The sequence below is a fragment of the Rhinoraja longicauda genome, chromosome 13 (genome assembly GCF_053455715.1).
Source record: "Rhinoraja longicauda isolate Sanriku21f chromosome 13, sRhiLon1.1, whole genome shotgun sequence".
NCBI classification, from domain to species: domain Eukaryota; kingdom Metazoa; phylum Chordata; class Chondrichthyes; order Rajiformes; family Arhynchobatidae; genus Rhinoraja; species Rhinoraja longicauda.
Genome location: NC_135965.1, coordinates 4905826 through 4929609, shown reverse-complemented (window position 1 = coordinate 4929609; position 23784 = coordinate 4905826). Strand labels below are relative to the sequence as shown.

General features: G+C 39.1%; 1 protein-coding gene across 6 annotated transcripts in view; it reads right to left on the bottom strand.

The window, feature by feature from the left end:
- LOC144599398 (ATP-binding cassette sub-family C member 5-like) overlaps positions 1-23784 on the bottom strand; it is an 85581-nt gene that overhangs the window by 9546 nt on the left and 52251 nt on the right. For all 6 annotated transcript variants that reach the window (XM_078410225.1, XM_078410224.1, XM_078410226.1 and 3 more), the window contains 14 exons: positions 23248-23320; positions 22721-22924; positions 20534-20677; positions 18422-18521; positions 12130-12314; positions 11181-11327; positions 10517-10646; positions 10191-10344; positions 4166-4294; positions 3552-3738; positions 3257-3346; positions 2228-2417; positions 1898-2057; positions 51-129 (listed from right to left, as the gene is read on the bottom strand). In XM_078410225.1, the coding sequence (XP_078266351.1) occupies positions 51-129; positions 1898-2057; positions 2228-2417; positions 3257-3346; positions 3552-3738; positions 4166-4294; positions 10191-10344; positions 10517-10646; positions 11181-11327; positions 12130-12314; positions 18422-18521; positions 20534-20677; positions 22721-22924; positions 23248-23320 (1972 nt within the window). The remainder of the gene's footprint in view (positions 1-50; positions 130-1897; positions 2058-2227; positions 2418-3256; positions 3347-3551; positions 3739-4165; positions 4295-10190; positions 10345-10516; positions 10647-11180; positions 11328-12129; positions 12315-18421; positions 18522-20533; positions 20678-22720; positions 22925-23247; positions 23321-23784) is intronic.

Sequence of the window (23784 nt, the reverse complement as noted above, 5' to 3'; positions counted from 1 at the left end):
TGCATTTTATTTATAACCATTGCCAAAACAAAATTCTCAGATGTACTTACACATTCTTTCATGTGCGTTCTCTCCAGTGCATCCCATACCTGGTCCTCAGAGTACTGCTGGAAAGGATCTAGATTATATCTGCCAAAAACAAATTGGACATGTGTTTTTTCAAGGGCAGTTCACAACTATGGTTAAGTAACAGTGTGACAATATGCTTTACAAGTTAGAAAGATTCTCAGTCCAATTCCAGATCTACAATGAATTATCCTTTCTCAGTTGTGAAACTTGTGTGCTAGTCAGTTCAATGAAACTGCCTGTAACTAGAAATAACAATGCTGTTTTCAGGACAATATACTTTACTTACTGTGAGCTTCTTGTTGAATAAAGGATTTTATTGCACCCTGGTGTACATTACAATAACCTAATCTACATCTGAATTTTGGCCGATCACCGTGTACATTTTGAAATTAGCTCTGATTAGAGAAATTTATACAAGTCTGCAATATATTCTAAAACAGCAAGATTGTGGAAGGCTGTCATCAATCAGCAGCAAGAAATTTTCCTTGCTGACGATTTTCCTTCCTTGCTTGGCTAGTTCACGTGAGAACTGCAATGTGTGGTGGCAGCTATCTGACAATGTCACACATCGCATTTACCTACTGCAGAGATCGTGTGAGGATTTCAGTTCACATTCTCATGTACCAATAACTACAAATGTAATCTATTATACCCAGATATGATGACAAACATCCATTGTCTCGTATCTCATAGTACACCCATTCTGATGGCATCCACTGGAAAGGTAATTCTCTGAAGTGCTCCAGAAAAGGAAAAACTGATAACCATTTTTTGACACCACAGTGCACTACAGATTTGCAGACTGGTGATTACAGGGAAGGAATTCATGGCAAAATATGACGAATACGATAGCCATATTTGCTCGAGAAGATTCAGTTGTATTGAAGGATGAGTATCTGGTACAGTATAGCCCCCTGACGCGTTATTGGAAATGAGCTATTGACTTACACTGCCAGAGCTGACAAATGATAAGTAATATTCCCCCTTTCTAATAAATGAATAGGCTGACCAGCTGCTTATCTTTAATGCCGAGATTAGTTGTCTTCCCTTAATCCAAAACAATGAAAAACAAATGGAGGCACAAGAGATTGCAGATGCTGGAATCAGCTGCAAAACAAAAAGTGCTAGTGGAGGAACACATCTGTGGAAGAAATTGGACAGTTGACTTTTGATGAAGGATCTCAACCCAAAGCATCCACTGTTCATCACCTTCCTCAGATGCTGTCTGGTCCACTGAGTTCCTCCAGCAGCTTTCTTATTTTTGAAACAAAATGGAACCCATAATAGCCTGAGAGTGCTCAATCAGAATGATTAAGCCAGCATGAAGAAGGGTTCTGACTCGAAACATCACCTATCCATTCCCATGCTGCTTGACTCATCACTTGGTGATTTGCTTAAGATTCCAGCATCTGCAGTTCCTTGTATGATCAGGAGTAGCATGTTAATCCTTTCACTATTGCGGCGTGCAAATCTGTCATCCAATTGACACTTTAAAAAGACGTTCTAATCATACAAGTTAACTAAATCGATTCTGTGGGGTTTGATTAAGATTTACTTCTGTTCCATCCTGATTTGTAAAAACACATTAGCTTTCCAATTACATTAATGGAATTTAAATTTAATTTTCCAGCATTTTCTTTTTTTATTTTAGATTCTAGCATTTGCAATTTTATTTTGTTTTACACAAGCCTGTTAAATCCGTTAAAACATGTTGCCAAATAACAGCTCTGTAATGCAAAGATGCATTAAATTACTGAGTCTCTGCAGAAATGAAGATATAATTCTGTAAAAAATTACCTAGAAAATCTGCAAATCAGATGGACCTTACCTCACAGTACCCGTGAATAAAACAGGTTCTTGCGGAATAATGGATAGTTTACTGCGAAGATCAGCCAAACCAATTTCAGTAATGTTCACCCCATCAATGAGTATTGAACCGCCCGAGAGTTCAACCAATCTAAACAGTGCTATTCCTAGCGATGACTTTCCTGCCACAAATAAAATAATGCAGATTTATTAGATAGCTGGTTACAAATTTAACCTAAACTCAGAGCGAAAACTCCTGACGCCAACGTAAAAAAGTTCATTTACTGATCAGCCATGTCAGTCCAACTGAAAAACGAGTTTATCTTGCTCTCGTCGGTAATACATTTCTTACCTGATCCAGTTCTCCCCACAATACCAATTTTTTCTTGAGCTTTTATAGTGAAGGACACTTTCTTTAGCACCAGAGGTAGATTCTCACGATATCTCATCTCTACATTTCCAAATGTTATTTGTCCATGCTGAGGCCAGTCTGCAGGTGGAGTTTTATCCTTAACGTGAGCTGAAGCTTCCAATTCTAGAATCTAATTGAAAATTAACAACACTGTAAGATTTCTTACATCTAAATAAGCAAGAGTGAGAATAGCTTCTTAGAAGGTCCTCAAAGTAAAGTTCATTCGGACAGGAATCTCAAATGCTCCATCACCAATATGGACTGAACAGCTACACAGTGGACTGCAATATCAGTGCAGTTTATCATTAATATATTTGCCCAAGGAAATCAGAAGCATACTTCTGTTTGTGCTTTCTTTTGTTTGCTCTAACCTACAAACAGTTAATGAAAAAAAAAAATTCCAGTCGCTTTTTTCTGGTAGCTGTTGGTAGCTCCTCACTATCGACCTAGCAAACATGGGAGAGGGAAAATACAAGTCATCGGTTTCATCCACAAGGCTGCCTGAATGTTTTTAAACTGTGCTACAACCCACATCTCATCTCTGCTATGCGGTCCTATCTCTAGAGAGCATTTTACTTCTACTCATGAATAATTTCACTATTTTGAAAAGGTCTTGTAAAGCTAAGAAGCATTTAAATATCCTTTCTCCAGCCAGTTCTAGAACTTCCTCACTTTTAACAAGCAAAACTGAGGATAAAACATACATGCTGACATACATAAACATACATAAGCTGTAATATCTTACTCCAACAGTGGTGCAAATTTGTAAAACATTTTCTATACATCATTTTAAATAATTGGAGGAACAAATTTATACATAAGTTCATAAGACATAGTAGAATTAGGCCATTAGGTCATTTGGCGCTATTCCTCCATTAAATCATGGCTGATCTGTCTTTCCCTCTCAACCCTATTCTCCTGTCTTCGCCCCATAACTTTAATGACGACCTTACTAATCAAGAATCGTACCTTTATATAATGATGAATTCTTTCAACAGAAATGAACCTAGCCTCAGTCTCAGATGCAAGTCGGACAGTAAACTGAAATAAACCAGTCAGCTGCAAGAAAAACATAATAATTGCAAACAGGAATAAAAATCTACTCATTTTCTTAATAATCTATGGCGGACATTGAAAGAATGAACTTTTTGTGACATTGCAGATTACTCTGATATAAAGCAAGCACAACCAACAAAATTCAAACCATAATTCAACTTGACATATCAAAGAATGGTGAGACAATTTCATTGACTCTGGTACAAACCTGGACAGCATACGAAATTGCAAGTCCTGCATAAGCTGGAGGAATATGACCATGCATTAAAACTATTATCACTGCAGTTATCCCAATAAGAACAATACTGACTACGTCCAGTCGTACAGCGAGCCAACGCATTGCACAGGTAAACAAAAAGAACGGAGCCTGATTAGTATCCAGCAGTTCCTGGTATCTGAAAAGAAACACACTAATTCAGATTAATCATGAATACACAAGCAATCATTAATACACATATGGATGTATACAAAATCAACCTATTAATTTCAAATTATTTATAATTTAGGATGAATATAGTTTGCAGCAACAATAAGATTCAACTGATGAGTCATTGTCAAAACAATTAAGTGCTGTTGTGTTGGCCATGTTAGTTTATGTTCAAATGCATTTAAAAAAATGTAACTTAAAATATAATGTAGAAGTTATTTTCTGCGATGAACAAGCTGACCGATTTTCTTGTCATTGTAATGCTTTAGAACAAAATGTGATCGAGCTATGCATTCGGGAGTTGGACATTATCATATAAACTAGTCACTTGAGGTATCTTAAATGATGCTCTATTCCTCCTTTACCAGACACTGTTTTTGATGTTTATTACGTACCTGAGTCGGTATTCTGCTGTCTTGTTGAAGGCATGGATAGTGGTTAACCCCTGGATACTGGATGTGACATGTGACAGAAAAGGAGACTGAGTGATGTTGTCCAAATGCTTCAATTCTCTGATGAAAACCCTGCAGAGATTTTCAACAATACAAAATGTTAAATATGGACTCAAGTTCCTTACATTTACCCTGTTCAATGTCAAGATTCTTTTTCGCTTGTATACTCAGGGGTGGCACTGAACAGGTTAAGCTTTACATGGGCTAACAAAATTGCATGTTTTAATTAATTATTCCACATCAAGAATGTTCAGCTCTGTATAAATTCACTCTGTATTTTATGAGAAATTCATCACTATCATAACCAAGTTATGTTCTTTTTTGATTTCTTTAATTTCAATTTATTTTCATTATCAAAACACTAAGATTTAGTTTCAATCTTCAAAACTCAAAAAGAGGTAAAGGAAAGTACTTGCATTTTTTTGTCTTTCAATATCAATCTAATGAATCTGCACAATACTTAATTATCAACACTTCCTCCTTGAGTTATGTAGCAGAAAAATGAATGTATTTTTTCCAATAGGGCCCCAAGAGTGCTTCCAACAAAAGCAAAGGTCCCTCGTGTTTTAATCCATACCAGAGGTTATAATTTGTATCCATGCACTCTTTTTAGTGAGCCATGCAGCCAGTAAAACTACAATCCTAGTTCTTATTCCCCAATTTCTCATAGCTGTGTAGCTTTCATGATAAGCACATTTGTGTTATGAAATAGATCACACAGGAAAGGTGTTGACCATCCTCCAGACTTTGGTTTGTCATTGGGCTTGAATATCGATGTTACAATGAACAGTTGCACGATTCTTGCCTTTTGGAATCGAATACCATGAACTGACTAACACGACACACTATGTACAGTCACATACCCAGGAAGATTTTCAGGAAATTGAGTACCCTTTTGATTGCAATACATAAGTGTCATAAGTGATAGGAGTAGAATTAGGCCATTCGGCCCATCAAGACTACTCCACCATTCAATCATGGCTGATCTTTCCTTCCTAACCCCGTTCTCCTGCCTTCTCCCCATAACCTCTGACACCCGTACTAATCAAAAATCTATCTATCTCTGCCTTGAAAATATTCACTGACTTGGCCTCTACAGCCTTCTGTGGCAAAGAATTCCACAGATTCACCACCCTCTGACGAAATACATTTATTCTCATCTCCTTCCAAAAATAACGTCCTTTAATTCTGAGGCTATGATCTCTAGTCCTAGACTCTCTCACTAGTGGAAACATCCTCTCCACATCCACTCTATCCAAGTCTTTCACTATTCTGTATGTTTCAATGAGGTCCCCAGTGCAAACAAACGCGCATCATTGGTTAACCTACTCATTCCTGGGATCATTTTTGTAAACCTCCTCTGGACCCTCTCCTGAGCCAGCACATCCTTCCTCAGATATGGTGCCCAAAATTGCTCACAATATTCCCAATGTGGCCTTTCCAGCGCCTCAGCATTACATCCCTGTTTTGGATACAAGCCCTCTTGAAAAAATGTGCTTTCTTTACTACCAATTCAACTTACAGATTAACTCTTTGGGAATCCTGCACCAGCATTCCCAAGTCCCTTCACACCTCCAATTTCTGGATTCTCACCCCATTTAGAAAATAGTCTACGCCTTTATTCCTATTACCAAAATGCATGCCTCAACATTTAGCTACACTAAATTCCATCTGCCACTTCTCTACCCACTCACCTAACCTGTCCAGGCCCTGCAGAGTCCCTGCTTTCTCTATACTACCTGCCCTTCCACCTACAGTGCCCTCCATAATGTCTGGGACAAAGAGCCATTATTTATTTATTTGTCCTCTGTACTCCACAATTTGAGATTTGTCATAGAAAAAAATCACATGTGGTTAAAGTGCACATTCTCAGATTTTATTAAATGCCATTTTTATACATTTTGGTTTCACCATGTAGAAATTACAGCTGAGCTTATACATAGTCCCCCCGTTTCAGGGCACCATAATGTTTGGGACACGTGGCTTCACAGGTATTTGTAATTGCTCAGGTGTGTTTAATTGCCTCTTAATGCATGTATAAGAGAGCTCTCAGCACCTAGTCTTTCCTCCAGTCTTTCTTTCACCTTTGGAAACTTTATTGCTGTTTATCAAACATGAGGACCAAATTTGTGCCAATGAAAGTCAAAGAAGCCATTATGAGACTGAGAAACAAGAATAAAACTGTTAGAGACATCAGTCAAACCTTAGGCTCAGCAAAATCAACTGTTTGGAACATCATTAAGAAGAAAGAGAGCACAGGTGAGCTTACTAATCGCAAAGGGACTGGCAGGCCAAGGAAGACCTCCACAGCTGATGACAGAAGAATTCTCTCTATAATAAAGAAAAATCCCCAAACACCTGTTCGACAAATCAGAAACACTCTTCCAGTGTGGATTTGTCAATGACTACTATCCGCAGAAGACTTTATGAACAGAAATACAGAGGCTACACTGCAAGATGCAAACCACTGATTAGCTGCAAAAATGAGCCGTGTGTCTGTGTCTGAGCCGTGTGTCTGTGTCTGGGCCGTGTGTCTGAGCCGTGTGTCTGTGTCTGGGCCGTGTGTCTGAGCCGTGTGTCTGTGTCTGCGCCGTGTGTCTGAGCCTGAGCCGTGTGTCTGTGTCTGAGCCGTGTGTCTGTGTCTGAGCCGTGTGTCTGCGCCCTGGGTCTGGGCCGTGTGTCTGTGTCTGGTCGGTGTGTCTGTGTCTGAGCCGTGTGTCTGAGCCGTGTGTCTGCGCCCTGTGTCTGGTCGGTGTGTCTGTGTCTGGTCGGTGTGTCTGTGTCTGGGCCGTGTGTCTGTGTCTGAGCCGTGTTTCTCCCACAGAGGGCTGCCTGGTGTCGGGGTGGACGGAGTGGAGTGGGTGCAGCCACAGCTGCAGCCTGGGGCTGAGGTTCAGACAGCGAGAGGTGCTGAGGCCGGCGGTGGGCGGCGGGGGCTGCAACCTGCCCCTGTGGGACACACGCGGCTGCTTCACGCAGGCCTGCCCAGGTACGGGGGGGGGGGGGGGGGGGCGTTACGGGGGGCTGCACAGTTTGGGGGCAGTGGGGAGGTGGGCTGCTCAGGTCAAGGGCAAAGGGTAGGGGGTAACTGGCCCAGATACCATGGGGAGCGCAGCGGGGGGGGGGGGGGGGGGTAATGGGGGGGAACCAGGTTACAGTTTGCCAAGAAGTACTTAAAAGAGCAACCACAGTTCTGGAAAAAGGTCTTGTGGACAGATGAGACAAAGATTAACTTATATCAGAGTGATGGCAAGAGCAAAGTATGGAGGAGAGGAGGAACTGCCCATGATCCAAAGCATACCACCTCATGAAACACGGTGGTGGAGGTGTTATGGCCCGGGCATGTATGGCTGCTGAAGGTACTGGCTCATCTTCATTGATGATACAACTGCTGATGGTAGTAGTATAATGAATTCTGAAATGTATAGACATGTCCTATCTGCTCAAGTTCAAACAAATGCCTCAAAACGCATTGGCCAGAAGTTCATTCTACAGCAAGACAATGATCCCAAACATACTGCTAAAGCAACAAAGGAGTTTTTCAAAGCTAAAAATTGGTCAATTCTTGAGTGGCCAAGTCAATCACCCGATCTGAACCCAATTGAGCATGTCTTATATATGCTGAAGAGAACACTGAAGGGGATTAGCCCCCAAAACAAGCATAAGCTAAAGATGGCTGCAATACAGGCTTGGCAGAACATCACCAGAGAAAACACCGAGCAACTGGTGATGTCCATGAATCCCAGACTTCAAGCACTCATTGCATGCAAAGGAAATGCAACAAAATACTAAACATGACTACTTTCATTTAGATGACATTGCTGTGTCCCAAACATTATGGTGCCCTGAAATGGGGGGACTATGTATAAACACTGCAGTAATTTCTACATGGTGAAACCAAAATGTATAAAAATGACCTTCATTAAAATCTAACAATGTACTCTTTAAACACATGTGATTTTGTCCATTGCAAATCTCAAATTGTGGATTACAGAGGCAAATAAATAAACGATGGGTCTTTGTCCCAAACATTACGGAGGGCACTGTATTTTTGTATCACTCGCAAACTTGGCCGCAAAGTCTTCAATCCCCTCATCCAAATCATTAATGTAGCGGCCCCAGCACCGACCCCTGCGGAACTCCGCTAGTCACTGGCAGCCAACCAGAAAAAGCCCCCTTTATTGCCACTCTTTGTCTTCTGCCATCCAGACAACCTGCTATCAATCTCCAAATTGACATGTGATGCCATCTTACAATGCAAGTGGAATCAACACCCAGCAGCTCTGGGAAGCCTGCAGTCCAGGCAAATACAGGAGCACACTCTACTTGCTGTCCTTTCTTACAGCGAGGAATGGCCATCAAAAGAGCTCTTGTCAGCAAACAAAACTGGTAGGGGAGAGGTCTTGAGATCATTACAACCCAAGCACCAGATACATCATTCACAGTAGATTAGCTGCATTGCAGATGTAAAAATAAATGATGCTGGTGTTACATGCTAACAGACATCATGACATGCCTGTTCTGCACAATTCCAATGGGAAAGAGTACTGCATGGGCCTCTTCCCTTCTTAATATTAGAGTTGATGCAATTAGGCAACAAGTATACATCTGTGCATCACATGCCAAACTGAAAACATATTGTGCATCCATATACTGTAGATGTCTGAAGAAGGGTCTTGACCCGAAACGTCACCCATTCCCTCTCTCCTTGATGCTGCCTGACCTGCTGAGTTACTTCAGCATTTTGTGATACCTTCGATTTGTACCAGCATCTGCAGTTATTTTCCTATACTGTAGATCAAATAATTATTCCGAGGCACCTAAGTCTCCAGACAATATGTGATTACAGATAGAGATTAATTTGATTAGAGCACATGGACACAAGTAAAATCTTCATGCTATAATTACACCCTACAATTAGACACTGCAGTGCAGGAAGATTAAACAATTAACAGGGGAGGGAATCAGTTAGGAGGAAAATAAATCAAGGGTTGGAGGAAGGATGAAATATTATAAAATAATGGGAACACTGCATACATCACAGCATTAACTACAATTTGGTTGAGTCATAGCTGGCAGTGGCCGTGAACCTGAAATCAGAACTGCACCTGGATATCAAAGTGGGTTTGGTTATAAAAGCTAAAAGGCTCACAGTGGAGCATTATAGATGATGATGATGATGGTGATTCCAATCAAGAGGAGGATTGACATGAGAGATGCAACTTTAATATCTGACTTAGATCACAATTCTTTTAAAAATATCAGCACTTTTAGTCTGAAATTCTACTCCAACAATTGGTCTCCAAAGACCAGGATAGAACTCAGACTGCAGCATTTGTGACACTGCTCTGATTAAAAGTGCAAAAAGAAAGCATGATCACTTTTGAATATAATCTCAAGAACACGCTGAACATTCCTGACTATCTTCCACTCGACTGATTTTGCAATATAGGGCATGAACAAAAGATATTAAATTATGAAGGCAACATAAGTGAACAGTGACGATCAGAATTTCATTTAATTTGGAAAGAGGGGTAATACCAGGGAATGATTGCACTTTAAAAGGACATTTTATTGTTAACTATACCAATCATGGATGTCAACATTATAATTCTGAAGAATTAATTTTGACGTTCAAAAATATAATCTTTACTGTATTGTAAATTTTCAGGAGCAAGAAAATTGCATATGAATTCAGGAGCATATAACATATGGATCTTTAATGCTGCATGCAGATATTATTCATTAATTAAACACAAATTTATTCTTACATGTACTCAATCTTTCGGCAAAGCTAAAGTAAACATTTTGGTGTTGTCTAATTTTCATTGGCAGTAATTCCTCTTTATGGCAAGTGGATGAGAAATAATCTGAAGATCTGCCCACTGCTTTATTCTGACCAAAAGGGATGTTAACAGAAGGAAACAATTATCAAGTGCATTAAAAAAAAAACTTTAGTTATTATTACCTTGCAACCTGGTTGAGAATAAAGAAAAGAATGGCAAGAGGACCAAATGCAACCAGAAACCATGGGAAGACACAACCAATGACGCCAATGCAGCAAAACACCAGGATGATGTTTTGAATAAACATTTCTGTTTGTAAAGGAAGCCGTGTATCCACTAAACAAATGAGGAAAAAAACATTTCAGATGTAGAGAAACTCACAATTGAGTTATAACTGCATTATGCTAGTTTATATTAGTTTTCATGACAGAATTATAAGACAATGGCTTAGCAATGTGAGATTTACAAACAAGCTTTTCTAAAATATCAACACGTCAGACATATTTACCTTCATCCATATCCTTTGAGAATCTATTGAGTATTCGGCCAGCAGGAGTAATGTCAAAGAATTTCATAGGACCCCTGAGGATTTTGCGAAAGAGCTCATCATGAAGACTGGATGAAGCTCTCAGTGTTCCCTTCAACAAAAATATAGAAGCCATGAAGCTGATAATTATCTGTATTTTCACACATTTCAAATGTAATATATCTTTTTGCGGCTTTTTAGGAAAGGATTGTTGTGCCACAGTACAAATTTTGGTCATAGCCATCAATCAATGCACAAGATATTTTCTTAAGTTAATGAAAAAAATCTATTCCAAATCAAATTCTGAGCAAAAAAAAAAATTAAGTGTTAAATTTACTTACACAGAATTGAATATACCTCAAAAGTGAGACTGTCAAATTCTATTTCCTTCCCACCAATGCTATTCACTGTTACAACGAGGCCCAACACAAGCTTGAAGAGCAATATCTCATTTACTATCTGGGAATATAGCAGTCTTGTGTGTCACTAAAAATCAGAGCAGTCTTAATGCAAATTCACTATTCATCACAAAACAAATCTGAGGTATATCTTGAAGGACTAACTAAGAATTCCTGGTGCTAAGATTTCAGAAAAAAGTATTGAAAGTACTTAATTACACCTTAATATCGTAAAATTACTATCGTACCTTAACAAATACAATGCCACGCACTGCCTTGAGGATCAGAATTACTACCATTGAAATTGCATAGATCCCTGCATAGTAATGCATATGTGGATTGTCCTTCATACTCTGATCCACATACGTTTTATTCTCTTTAATCAAAGACATATTCTGCAAAAAAGAGCAGAGTCAACATTTTTGAAAATATTTCTATCACAATATTAGAATAATAATTTCTATAATTTATAGAAAAATAACACTAAGCTGAATGTGCTATTTAATGAAAAAGCCACCTTGTTTTACTTTGAATAGGAGACCTCCATGCACAAATTAATCATGGATGGATAACACATCAAATTCGTAGATTGCCCAAAAGATCATTTAACTGCCTGTTTGCTACTTGATGACTGGCAAGGGAATTTAATAATAATAATAATAATAATAATCCTTTATTCGTCCCACAATGGGGAAATTTGCAGGGTATCAGCAGCAAAGAGGATAGCAAAAATAAATAAGCATTCATTAAAAAATAAAATAACGGTAATTATCTTTATTTACTAGTCTGCTGGGAGCAGTGCTGATTGTGAAGTCTGATGGTAGCAGGAAGGAAGGATCTTCGATATCTCTCCTTCACACACTTGGGGTGAAGTCTGTCACTTTATTACTTTGTTACTTTAAGAACAGCCATCACTGTATTATTAGTTCAACCCAATGACTCCAAAGACGTACAGGTATGTAGGTTAATTGGCTGGGTAAATGTAAAAATTGTCCTTAGTGTGTGTAGGATAGTGTTAATGTACGGGGATCACTGGGCGGCACGGACTTGGTGGGCCGAAAAGGCCTGTTTCCGGCTGTATATATATGATATGATATGATATGAATGCTGAAATGACTAAAATAATGATCAATGTCATCAATTTAAAGTTCGCTATAAAATGAAGTACATTGGCTTTAAGATAATACCAGTTCTTACCCCACTTCCTGCTTTGATCCAATAGCTAAGCCACCAATTGTTAAAGGCAACACTTCCTACATTCATTATAAAAAGGATCATTACGAAGAAAAATGCCAGTGGGCCTCCTGCTGCTTGGATGTAAACGCCATATACAGACCATGGTATAGAAGCTTTCCCTTTTTCCTCTGATTGTCCAAGCTGATCTAGAGACAGAATAAAAGAAACAGATTATCCATTGTCAACTTGACAATGTCAAGTATAGTACCAGCATATTCTCAGCTCCAGAGAAAAATAGCTTTACAGAACGCAATATTTTTTGTGAGATTGTATAATTCTGATGAAAGATCACTGGCCTGAAATGTTAACTCTGTTTCTCCCTCCATAGCTGCTGTCTGACCTGTCCAATATTCCCAGCATTATTTAAATTATATTTAACATTTCCCAATCCATAATGCTGTGTGTTTGGATTCCTTATGATATTATTGCCTATCAAATATCAAAACAATTTAAAACGCTGCATTCCAACATAACCTTCACTAAACATGCAATATTTCATATTCTTACATACAAAATAGCTTGATGTAATACACCCTCATGTAGGAAATCAGGTCATAAATAATGAATGATGAGCCACCAAAGTTAAAAAAATGACAACAGCACCAATATTTGAATAGGATTCCTAAGATTCCAACTTACAAGTTTTAAATTCAAAATAATGCACGATCTGACAGGCAGAGAATTATTGGAAAGAACCCAAGTGCCATATTTTGTAGAAAAATATATAATCTGCTTTAAAATGTTACAGAATAACGTATGATTGAAACAAAGATAAGAGGGTAGAAATTCATTGGTGCTGGAAGCAATGCCTTAACATAAACATTGGGGCAAAGCTGTGGGGAAGAAAATCTTACTTGCTTGTACCAATGGCATTTCCACCAGAAACCCCCACAGCAATGATCAGGGTATTTTAACAACTCCACTGGCACTGCTTTTTATATTCCAGCACAATAAGCAGAAGTAACCGTTAGCATCTAAATATAGGCAGTGACAGTTCAAGCCTTTACCTTCTGGATGATAAGATTCAGATAATGTAAACCTATTCTCTGACCTACTCTCTTCATTAATCAAAATGTTGAGTTATCAATATCTCATACGATGCCTTTCACTTATCAGAAATTATACCTGACCTCAACCCGATAATTCTCAATATCCAGGTAAGTTTTAGTTTGGTTTATTATTGTCACATGTAACGACATACAGTGAAAAGCTTTTTTTGCACGCTATCCAGTCAAAAAGACTATACATGATAACAATCAAGAGTACAATCAGTGTACAGATAAAGGATACGACATTCAGTACAAGATAAAGTCTGATTAAAGATAGTTCAAAGGTCTCCAATGAGGAAGATAGGAGGTCAGGACATCACTCTAGCTGGTGAGATGACGGTTCAGTTGCCTGACTACAGCTGGGAAGAAACTGTCCCTAAATCTGGAGGTATGCGTTTTCAAACTTCTGTAACCCATGCATGATGGGAGAGGGGAGAAGTGGGAATAACCGGGGCTAGACGTCCTTCATTATGCTGGTGGCCTTGCCAACACAGCGTGAAGTGTAGTTGGGGTCAATGGAAGGGGAGATTGGTTTGTGTGATGATCTGGGCCAGGTCTACAACTCTGTCATTTCTTGCGGTCTTAACGGGGCTTTTCCCAAACCATGCTGTGATGCATCCCAATAAAATGCATTCTGTGACACATCTGTAAACATTGATGAGAGTTGTTGGGGACATGCCGAACTTCCTAAGCCTTATAAGGAAGTAGAGGCATTCGTGTGCACTCTTGGCCATAACTTTGATGTGGCTGGTTGAGGACAAATTGCTGGTGATATTTATTCCTGAGAACTTGAAGATTTTGACCACTTCTACTTCGGCACAATCAATGTATGCTAGGGTGTGTGTAATGCTTCACTTCCTGAAATCAATCCTGATCTCCTTTGTCTTGCTGACATTGAGGGAGAGATTGTTGACTTGGCACCAGGTTACAAGGTACTTAATTGCTTCCTATACTCCATCTCAACATTATTTGATATCTGGCCCACAAACTTATAAAATGAGTTGGATTGGTATTTGGCTGCACAGTCACGAGTGCATTAAGAGGAAAATAAGGGGCCGAGAACGCATACTTGCCGGGCACCAGTGTTGAGGATTATCGGAGAGGATGATTTGTCACCTCTCCTCACTGATTGTGGTCTGTTGGTCAGGAAGTTGAGGATCCAGTTGCAGAGACGAGTGCTGACGCCAAGCTCCACGAGTTTGGAGATGAGCTTGGTTGGGATAATAGTATTGGCAGCAGAGCTTTAGTCCTCGAATAGAAGTCTGACATATGTGTCCTTCTTATCCAGGTGTTCCAGGGATGAGTTTAGTGCCTGGGAGATGGCATCAGCCCTGGTCCTGTTGTGGTGGTAGATGAATTGCAACGGATCAAAGCTGCTTGGATTTAATGTGTGCCTCTTGAAGCTAGTGTCAAATTCAGTAATGTAAAATTGGCATAATGTTGTCAATATTTCATTACTCAATTTGACACCGGCAGCAACCAGCAAAGAGACTACTAAATCTCATAGTAGAGCATAGGACATCAAGTGCCATGAAATGCAAGTTAAGAAGTAGGACAGTCATATTTCAGAGCCCAGGAGGGTGCAGTCTATCAAATCCAGCAGAGAGGAACTCGATCGAATTACAATACGATAGGCTAGAATGGAAAGTCGATTTCTAACAAAATCAAAAAGCATCATCAGGCCAACATGAAAGCCTACATCAGACAACCAAACGCACGTGGAGTCTGTTGCAGTCATACTCCACATCAGCACCCAAAGATCAAATCATGGCGCAACTCACACGGATAATATGTCAAATGCTGGTGGACAGTAGTTATTCTATTACTACAGTAGAAGCACAGACTTCTGAGATTCAACTCCGAGTGTTACCACCATGGCTCTGATTTCCACTGTTGGAATGAACTTTGATGGTATTAGGGCATCCCAACCATTCGTCTTCCATCAGATTATTAGGATTGTTGATGCCCCATGCTGGGATACAAACCTGCTGCCTTCTCACTATCTGACAATGTTATCACAGCAATAGTATCCCCAGTTACCCACCATGCAGCGAGCCCAGACAGTTGTTGCTCAATGGCAAGATGATTGTGAATTGCACTGGAATACGCATCTACATTTAAAAAAATCATCTGCTGTGTGGAAGGATTTCTAACCACTATATATCCAGAAAATGTCTATAAACGTATGAGGGGGGGAAGGGGGGGAGAAGAAGGGGATGAAAGCTAACAATCTTATCAAATCACACCTCCAGCAGCTAACTCCAATTACAAGCAGGATAGGTGGCTGTTGCATTTGACCATCTAGTTCTCTTTACCGTCAACAATGAATGCAGCTTCAAGTTACTGGGCATTGATCTCTTGGACCTGTCCTGAGCCCAACACACAGATGTAATTACAAAGAAGGCACAACAACGCTTCTACTTTCTCAAAACTTTTAGGAGATTCAGCGAATCACCAAAGAATTGTCTTCTACAGATGTAGAAAGTATCCCGACTAGTTGCATCATGGTCTGCTATGGCCATTCCAACGCACAGGAACACAAGAGGGTGCATGGAGTGGTGGCCTCAGCCCGGTTCATCCCAAGCACAGCAATCCTCATCATCGAAAGTAATTGCGAGGCGCTGCCTCAAGACGATGGCATCCATCATAAAGGATTCCCATCATCTGAGCCATGCCCTCTTCTCACTGCTACTCTTGGCAGGGAGGTACAGAAGTCTGAAATATCACTCTTGCATGTTGAGGAACAGTTACTTTCCTGTAATGTGTAGAAACAAGGAACTGCAGATGCTGGATTACAAAAAAAGGACAAAGTGTCGGATTAACTCCTTGGTGATCCCACCAGCAGTTACATCTTTCCATCCCCCATCACTTTCTGCCTTCCACAGAGACCTCTCCCGATGCAACTCTTTGGTTCACTCTTTCCACCCAAACTACCCCCTCCCCAGGTACTTTCCCCTGCAACCGCAGGAGATGCAACAGATGCCTATACCTAGATAGATGCCTATACCTAGTCTCTCACATCCATCCAGGGACCCCAGCAGTCCTTCCAGGTGAGGCAGAGGTTCAGGTGCACCTCCCCTAATCTCATCTGCAGCAACTGGTGTTCCCGGTACCCTCCCATACAACGGTGAGAACAAAAGTAGACTTGGCCACCGTTTCGCTGAAAACAGTGCAAAACTTAGTGAGTTCACCAAGATCTACTGGATCTTCCTATTGCTAACCATTTTAACTCATCTTATTCCCTTACTGACCTTTCTATCCTGGGCTTCCTCCATTGACTGGGTGAGGTCACATGCAAATTGGAGGAACAGCACCTCATATTCCACCTGCATAGCTTACAACCCAACGGTATGAACATTGAATTCTCTGAATTTACTTAACATACCAACCCCCCCTCCCCCCTCCCCTTCCCTGACCTGAACTCGCACCGAATTTCCACCTTTCTTTCTCCCTACATTCCTTCCTCTGGTTTCACAATTCGCAGCTCTTCTATCCTAATCTCAGACCTTTAGTCTTTTCATCTCTGGCCTTTGTCCAACCATCTACCTACCCAGCATAACCCTAATCTTCCCTCGGCAACTGAACAAGGGTCTCGACCCAAAACGTCACCCATTCCTTCTCTCCTGAGATGCTGCCTGACCTGCTGAGTTACTCCAGCATTTTGTGAAATAAATACCTTCGATTTGTACCAGCATCTGCAGTTATTTTCTTACACATCATTGTACAAGTAGTAGGAACATAGAACTGCAGATACTGATTAATACACAAAAGGACAAAGTGTTGGAGTAACTCAGCAGATCAGGCAGCATCACTGAAAAACATACATAGGTGATGTTTTGGGTCAAAACCTTTCTTCAGACTCTCAGTCTGGAACCATGCCTGGAATCCCGGTGAATTGAGGCGAGGATCAGCGGAGTATTTGGTGCAGTAAGGGTCGGTGGTGGTGGCGACAGCAGCCGTGTTATTTTCTTACACTATGGACCACCACGTGCATTACCATGGTCTTTGTTTTCTTTTTTATTTCAACTTCTGTAAGTTGTGTTTGATTTATGTTTCTGTGGTTTTTCTATGTACCTGTGATGCTGCTATAATCAAGATTTTCTTTGTATCTGTACCTAACTGAACTGTAGATATGACAATCAACTCAACTTGATTTATGTTGAAATTCCAAGGCAAGATGGAAATTCATGTCTCGTCTTCAAAGTAGTATTAACCTATGATCTGGACTTCACTGTTTCAATGATTTACTGCTGCGGCCACTTTTTTCACATATACCTCCAAAAGAATGTTCAGCAGATCACTTTCCATTTGCTGTAATAAATTATTTAAAAATAAATCAGTTTTAAAAATTAGGATCATCTACTACCTGAAGTAGTAGGTTGTTTAATATGTTTGAGCAAATGTTTGTTACCGAATATATAATCAACCAATACAATAGTAACTAACCACCAAAGGACTTCACTTTGTGAAACCAGAAATATTTTGACAATCTCCTAGGGTCGCCACCTTGTCGTGATGGAGAGGCTAGCGTGTGCCCAAGATCCTCAGAGCGAAACCATCTGCAGCTATGTTCCCAGCAGGGTCACCCATGGCAGGCTGGTCAAGGGGGAGGTGCCTGACAAGCATGGGCCAAGCATCACAACAGCTAAGAAGGCTGAAACAGGGGAGGCTCCATCCATTGTGGAGTCTATGCCCTTGGACCTAGGTCTGTCTTTGCCAAGGACCTTGTGCTGGCCATCCATGCACCACTCTCCCCATGTTAAAATGTCATGCACAGGTGTCCACCGAGAAGGACATGTCATCTCAAGAACCAACAGGACAGTCAAACTCGACTTTGATTGATCTCTGATGATAATTTTGACACCTTTTAAAAACAGTAATCGTTCATTACAAAATCTTCATTCTACAGCTCCATCTCTAGATAAAACTAATTTCAACTGATATGATTCTTCAAACTAAGCTTGTAAATTTCCTTGAATTTGAAAAATTGATAGTTTCGTTGTAATCAATAATAATTGAGTCACATGAATACACCGAAACCCACACCCCAATCAGATCCCTGGCTTACATCTCTCTTTTTAGACAACTTTTGGCCATTTCTGCCAAGATCTCCGTCCTAGGCTTGACATTTGTTTTTGTTTTGTGATGACCTTTGAGATGTTTTTCTACATTAATTACATTAAATAGCTCTTGTTTCGAAGTACCTGTGGCTTTATTTGTGTTTCTTTCCTTCTTTACTGATCCAGTCTGGCCATTGTCTTGGGCTTTCTTAAAGGAACTATTGGTGTTGTTTTTGTTGTTTGCCTGAAAAATAACCAATATTCAGAACAGAAACAAGTTAAGGCTCTCTTCAGACAAACTGCATTGTTAATTCTCCTCCTATTAAATCAGAACAATTTACCCACAATTTAGTTTCACTATCGTTGCAACATGCTCAGTGTTCAAAGTCATTAGTTATGAAAATGATAGCATATTCCAGCACGAACCCACATGGAATTTATTGTGGAAATCTAGTAACTGATGCCTTGTTCCCTCACTATCCTACATACCCACTTGGACGGTATGCAATTTTACTGAAGCCAATTAACTAACAAACCTGTACATCATTGGAGTCTGGGAGGAAACCGGAGCACCCAGAGGAAACCCACCCAGGTCACGGGAAGAACGTTCAAACTCCATACAGACAACACCCGTAGTCAGGATCAAACCGAGATCTCTGGCGATGCAAGGCAGCAACTCTACTGCCGTGCATTTTGTAGATGATACCTAATAAAGTAATGGTGTGTAACCGAGTGGAATTAATAATTATGGTAGTGAATGGCCACTAATCAAGTCGGCTCATCCAGATCCTGATGTGTCTTATTAATGTTAAGAGGCAAATCATTTGCTCCATAATATCCAGCTTCTGATCTGTTTTCGAAGACACTGTATTTATGTGAGCTTCTGGTCATGCAGTACCATGCCCCAGAATGTTAATAAAAGAGGCTATGGAATAGTAATGCCACTGAATGTCAGGGGTAGGTTGGACTCAATCTTGTTAAAGATGACCATTGGCCAATACTTTACACTTGTAGTGAAATAGGCTCTATACCATGACAAGAACTACATTGGAACAGGGGCCACCTTAGGATAAGGGCTGATCATTCAGTTGCAATTCTTATCATCTGGTCCTATATTGTCCGTCTATATCTTTTCTAACTTTCAAGCCCAGTTTTTATTTGTTAGTATCAAACATTTGTTTTTCATTTAATCATTGCCTCTATTATGGTATTCCATCCTAAATTCAATGCTGTTTTTAGTTTGAAGGAAACAAGCGTGCGTTTGAAGCAGTCTGTTTAAAGTAATCGTCCATACTGCTTAAATATGAGAATAAATCCCTCTCATCTACACTGCTCCATCTGCCTGCTAGAAATGTAGCATTATTTCAGTTGATGTCATGCTAAATAATCAAAGGTATTTATTCACAAAATGCTGGAGTAACTCAGCAGGTCAGGCAGCATCTCAGGAGAGAAGGAATGGGTGACGTTTCGGGTCGAGACCCTTCTTCAGACTGATGTCAGGGGGGCGGGACAAAGGAAGGATATAGGTGGAGACAGGAAGTTAGAGGGTCGTCCTGCTTATTTTCATTGTTTATCCCCACCGTTTATCCCCTCTTTATCACCTTTTCCACGGCCAACAATGGACCATTGATTTGTTCTTTTCATGCCTTTCATTCATTTTTCTTTGTACCTTTTCATACCTGTAGTTTCCCTCTCATCTGACTCTCAGTCTGAAGAAGGGTCTCGACTCAAAACGCCACCTACTCCTTTTCTCCAGGGATGCTGCATTGCCTGCTGTGTTACTCAAACATTTTGTGTCTATCAACTTTATCAAAACTGATTTCTATTCCATTGGGGAAATGAGCAGAAGTGGTTGTTTCTCCAACAAACTCTGCTCATTGTAGGTATAGGTAGGTTTTCTTCTATTCTGCTTATCTCGAATGCTGGGAATGATTTATCACTGTAGTGGACAGGTTTGCTTGAAATTTTTGGCAAATTTACCTCATGTTATTTTCCTTCTGCCACAGATTTATTTTCAATTTGTCTCGCTTGGGGGATTTATTCTCATATTTAAGCACATTGTCCTTAATTTATTTCCTAAATAGGATGCATTGTAACATTATGTACCAAGTTACCATACTCTCCTCAAATTAGTCAAGTTATGATCACTGTATCTTCCATCAACATTGGAATCTGCAAGATAACTTATTTATGGTACTGTAAATAAAAAGATCCTGTGCACATCTTACACTCTATTAGGTGATACTATAACATTACCTCAGTATGCGGAGTGTCTCCCAACTGTAGATTATTGAACATTGCAGCATAATCCCCATTCAAGAGCATTAACTCTTCATGAGAACCTCTCTCGGTTATACTGCCATCTTTCATTAATAGCACTTCATCACAGTTGACCATATACTGCTCAAAATAGGCAAACAATCAATTAGTTTATTTTTGCATCTTTATATTTCACTTCAGATTCTTTGAACAACCTTCTTTGCAACAATGTTTTAGAGTGCAAAAGTATAATACCATATAGATCTATCAACACAATGCTATCAGAACTATCAGAAACCATCTTTGCAAAATAAAAAGGCAGAAATTTACCAGTTTTGTTAAATTTACCCTTGAAGTGTAAAACAATCATTTTCCGTTTTCTTGCCTTTCACCTCCATTTGGCCTAAGGTCCCAAATTCACTTGAAAAGCACCATCACTATATTGCAATACATATTCTTGAAAACAAACTTTTCTAATTAAAATGCAAACTAAATTTTAATGTTAATTGACCATTTTTGAAGAATTATTAATATAGTAGAAAAATTTCCACTGTAAATTTTCACCCACTAAACTAATTTTGGCCATGACATAACAGTGGGATTTGATGGAGAAAAATGGCCTCAACACACACTTAAAAATAAATGAACAACTGGCAGTCTTATCAGGAAGAAAATGCCTATTTAAAAAAATATAACCATCAAAGTTAAAGCAAAAAGGGAAAGAAATGTTTCAAAAAACAATAAAATACATAACTACGTTGTCAATTATATTAAAATTAACCAAATAAGGAAGCAGCTTTGTGGTTTAACTGTTAAATTACGTTGCTAATGATCTACATTCATCCAAACTGCTCATATAAACAAGAACAAAACGGGAATTCAGTTGAAAAGACTTACATTTCAAGTCAGCTTCCAGCCATCAAGTTTCTGTCAGAGTGGGCTATCAAGGAAAAACTGCAATGCTTATCAATAGCATGCAGTATGTTTTAAGTCCCTACTCTGCAAATTGTATTAAGTTGAACCTGGCATTTAAGAATGTTACTGGTCCAAAAATTAAGTGCGACACAAATTAAGTCTTATTTTACATATTTCTGAAGGAATTAGCTGTATCAGGAGATAAAGAAAGATGCACTTTATCATTTAACCAAAGGCACAAGTCCAAAGAAGAAACATGTATATTAACAAAGATACTTTTCTAAAAATATAAGCTAATTTTCCAGTTCACGCCAACTAATTGATATTATTTTTTAAATCACTAAGTAACAGAATGCTTCTTGGGTATAATATCCTTCTAATGTTACTTTCTTGATGCAAAAGATCCAAATGATTCGAAACAGTGGGTATTTTGGTGTTCAGCAGCATTCATTGTGGATACGATATCAGTTACTTGAAGAAAATCTACTCCATTATACTACATTTAGGCTTGCAAAGTTTAACTACATATTTGAAAGTGCAACAGTCCATGGTAATTTTATATGCTGAAAACAATGATCTAAGGACTTTTTGTCCATTTTCTCCATTCTTTAAAAATATTGAGACAAATTTTATAACAATCACATTAAAAAAATATCTTTACTGCTACCAATGTTGTTGAGGAAAAGAATTCTGCTCATGAAATAACATTTGGTGGTGTCTCTTGGCATTCTTATATGAAAAATCACAAACCAGGCTTTTTGGATTAATTATTAAGAATAGATGGTTATTCTCTTCCCCCAGAAGAGATGGGAAATGTCCAGTTCAAACGTAAATTACTATTGTGTTTCAATTGCCATTCTTTTCATCGTGTGTCTTCTCTGGTTTCTCTTCAATATCAAACATTTGCTTTTCATTCAATGAATGTCCCTATTATGCTCAACCTCCCAAAATAAAGTTATATTCCTGTGTTTTAAGAGTATGTCGTGTAATTAATTTCTCCAATTGCTTAAGTAGCAACTCACCTCTAATGGCTTATGAACAACCTACTTGATCTTTATTTCAATTTTTTTGGTAAATATATGCTAAATAGTGAACAGATAAAAGTAAGCAGCATTGTTGTACTCAGTGTAAATCACACTGTTAAAATCTTAATCTTCAATTGATCCAGTAGTAACAATCAGAAAGGGAAATTTGAAGTTCTGAGTGCCTTATTTGAAAATTAAGTTTTCAGTAACGTAAATATACATACATATACATGATTCAACGCACCTGAAGTTGGTGGGTGATAAAGAGAACAGTCTTCAAATTCAGTTGCTTTTTAATGGCATTATTAAAGATGTGATTTCCAACATGAGCATCTAATGCACTGAGTGGATCATCCAAGATATAGATATTTCTTTCACTGTATAAAGCACGTGCCAAACTTATCCTCTGGCGTTGTCCTCCACTCAAGTTAGCCCCTCGTTCGCCTACCTGTGTGCCAGTAAATGGAGAAAAGCTATTAGCATTAGGTTTTTTACATTAACTTTCAATTCTGAGACAACTGTTTGTGGTGACGCAAGAGATTACAGATGCTGGGATCTGGAGCATCAAAGATTCTGAGAACTTTAATTTTGGAATGGGGCGACATCCTTAAAAGTTAACTTTGCAGGTCAAATGCTTCATATGCTGCCAAACCAAATGGGTTTCTGTTTTTAAATTTCAGATTATCTACATCAGCAGATGTTTTGATCTTCAAGTAACTCTGCAGTTAAACATAATACAGTTACAGTAAATTAAAACAGCACTTTTCATACCTGTGTCATATCTCCATTAGGCAATGTTGCAAGATCATGCCTCAGGCAACACACAGCAAGAACGTTATTATATCTGTGGTTGAAACAGATTTAACATTGTTAAATATGTCACAGCTTTAAAAACATTTCAGATCTTTGCAAAAATGGTTAGTTTCATATTTCACCAATAAATCGGCACAAATGTAAACAAATATTACATGTATTAAAAGGGGTCGTTGAACAAGTAACACGGTGAATTACTGTATACATAATTCAGTGGAATTAAATACAGTATAGGGCAAGTTACAATATTTTAGTGTTTTCACATTTTTATGAGAATCGTTTATCAGCTTACACAAAAAAAACGACTTTGAATGAAAATTGTAATTAACCACATTGCCAATTGGCTTTTGCAGATGATGCGAAAGGTAGTGAAATGCAATCACATGTCCTTTTACAGCTTGAAGCTCGTTAATCAGATTTACAGAGCAGATTGAAAGCGGAAAACTGCCAAATTCTACATGAAGAAACTTGCAGCAGCTGGCCACATTGGTCTCG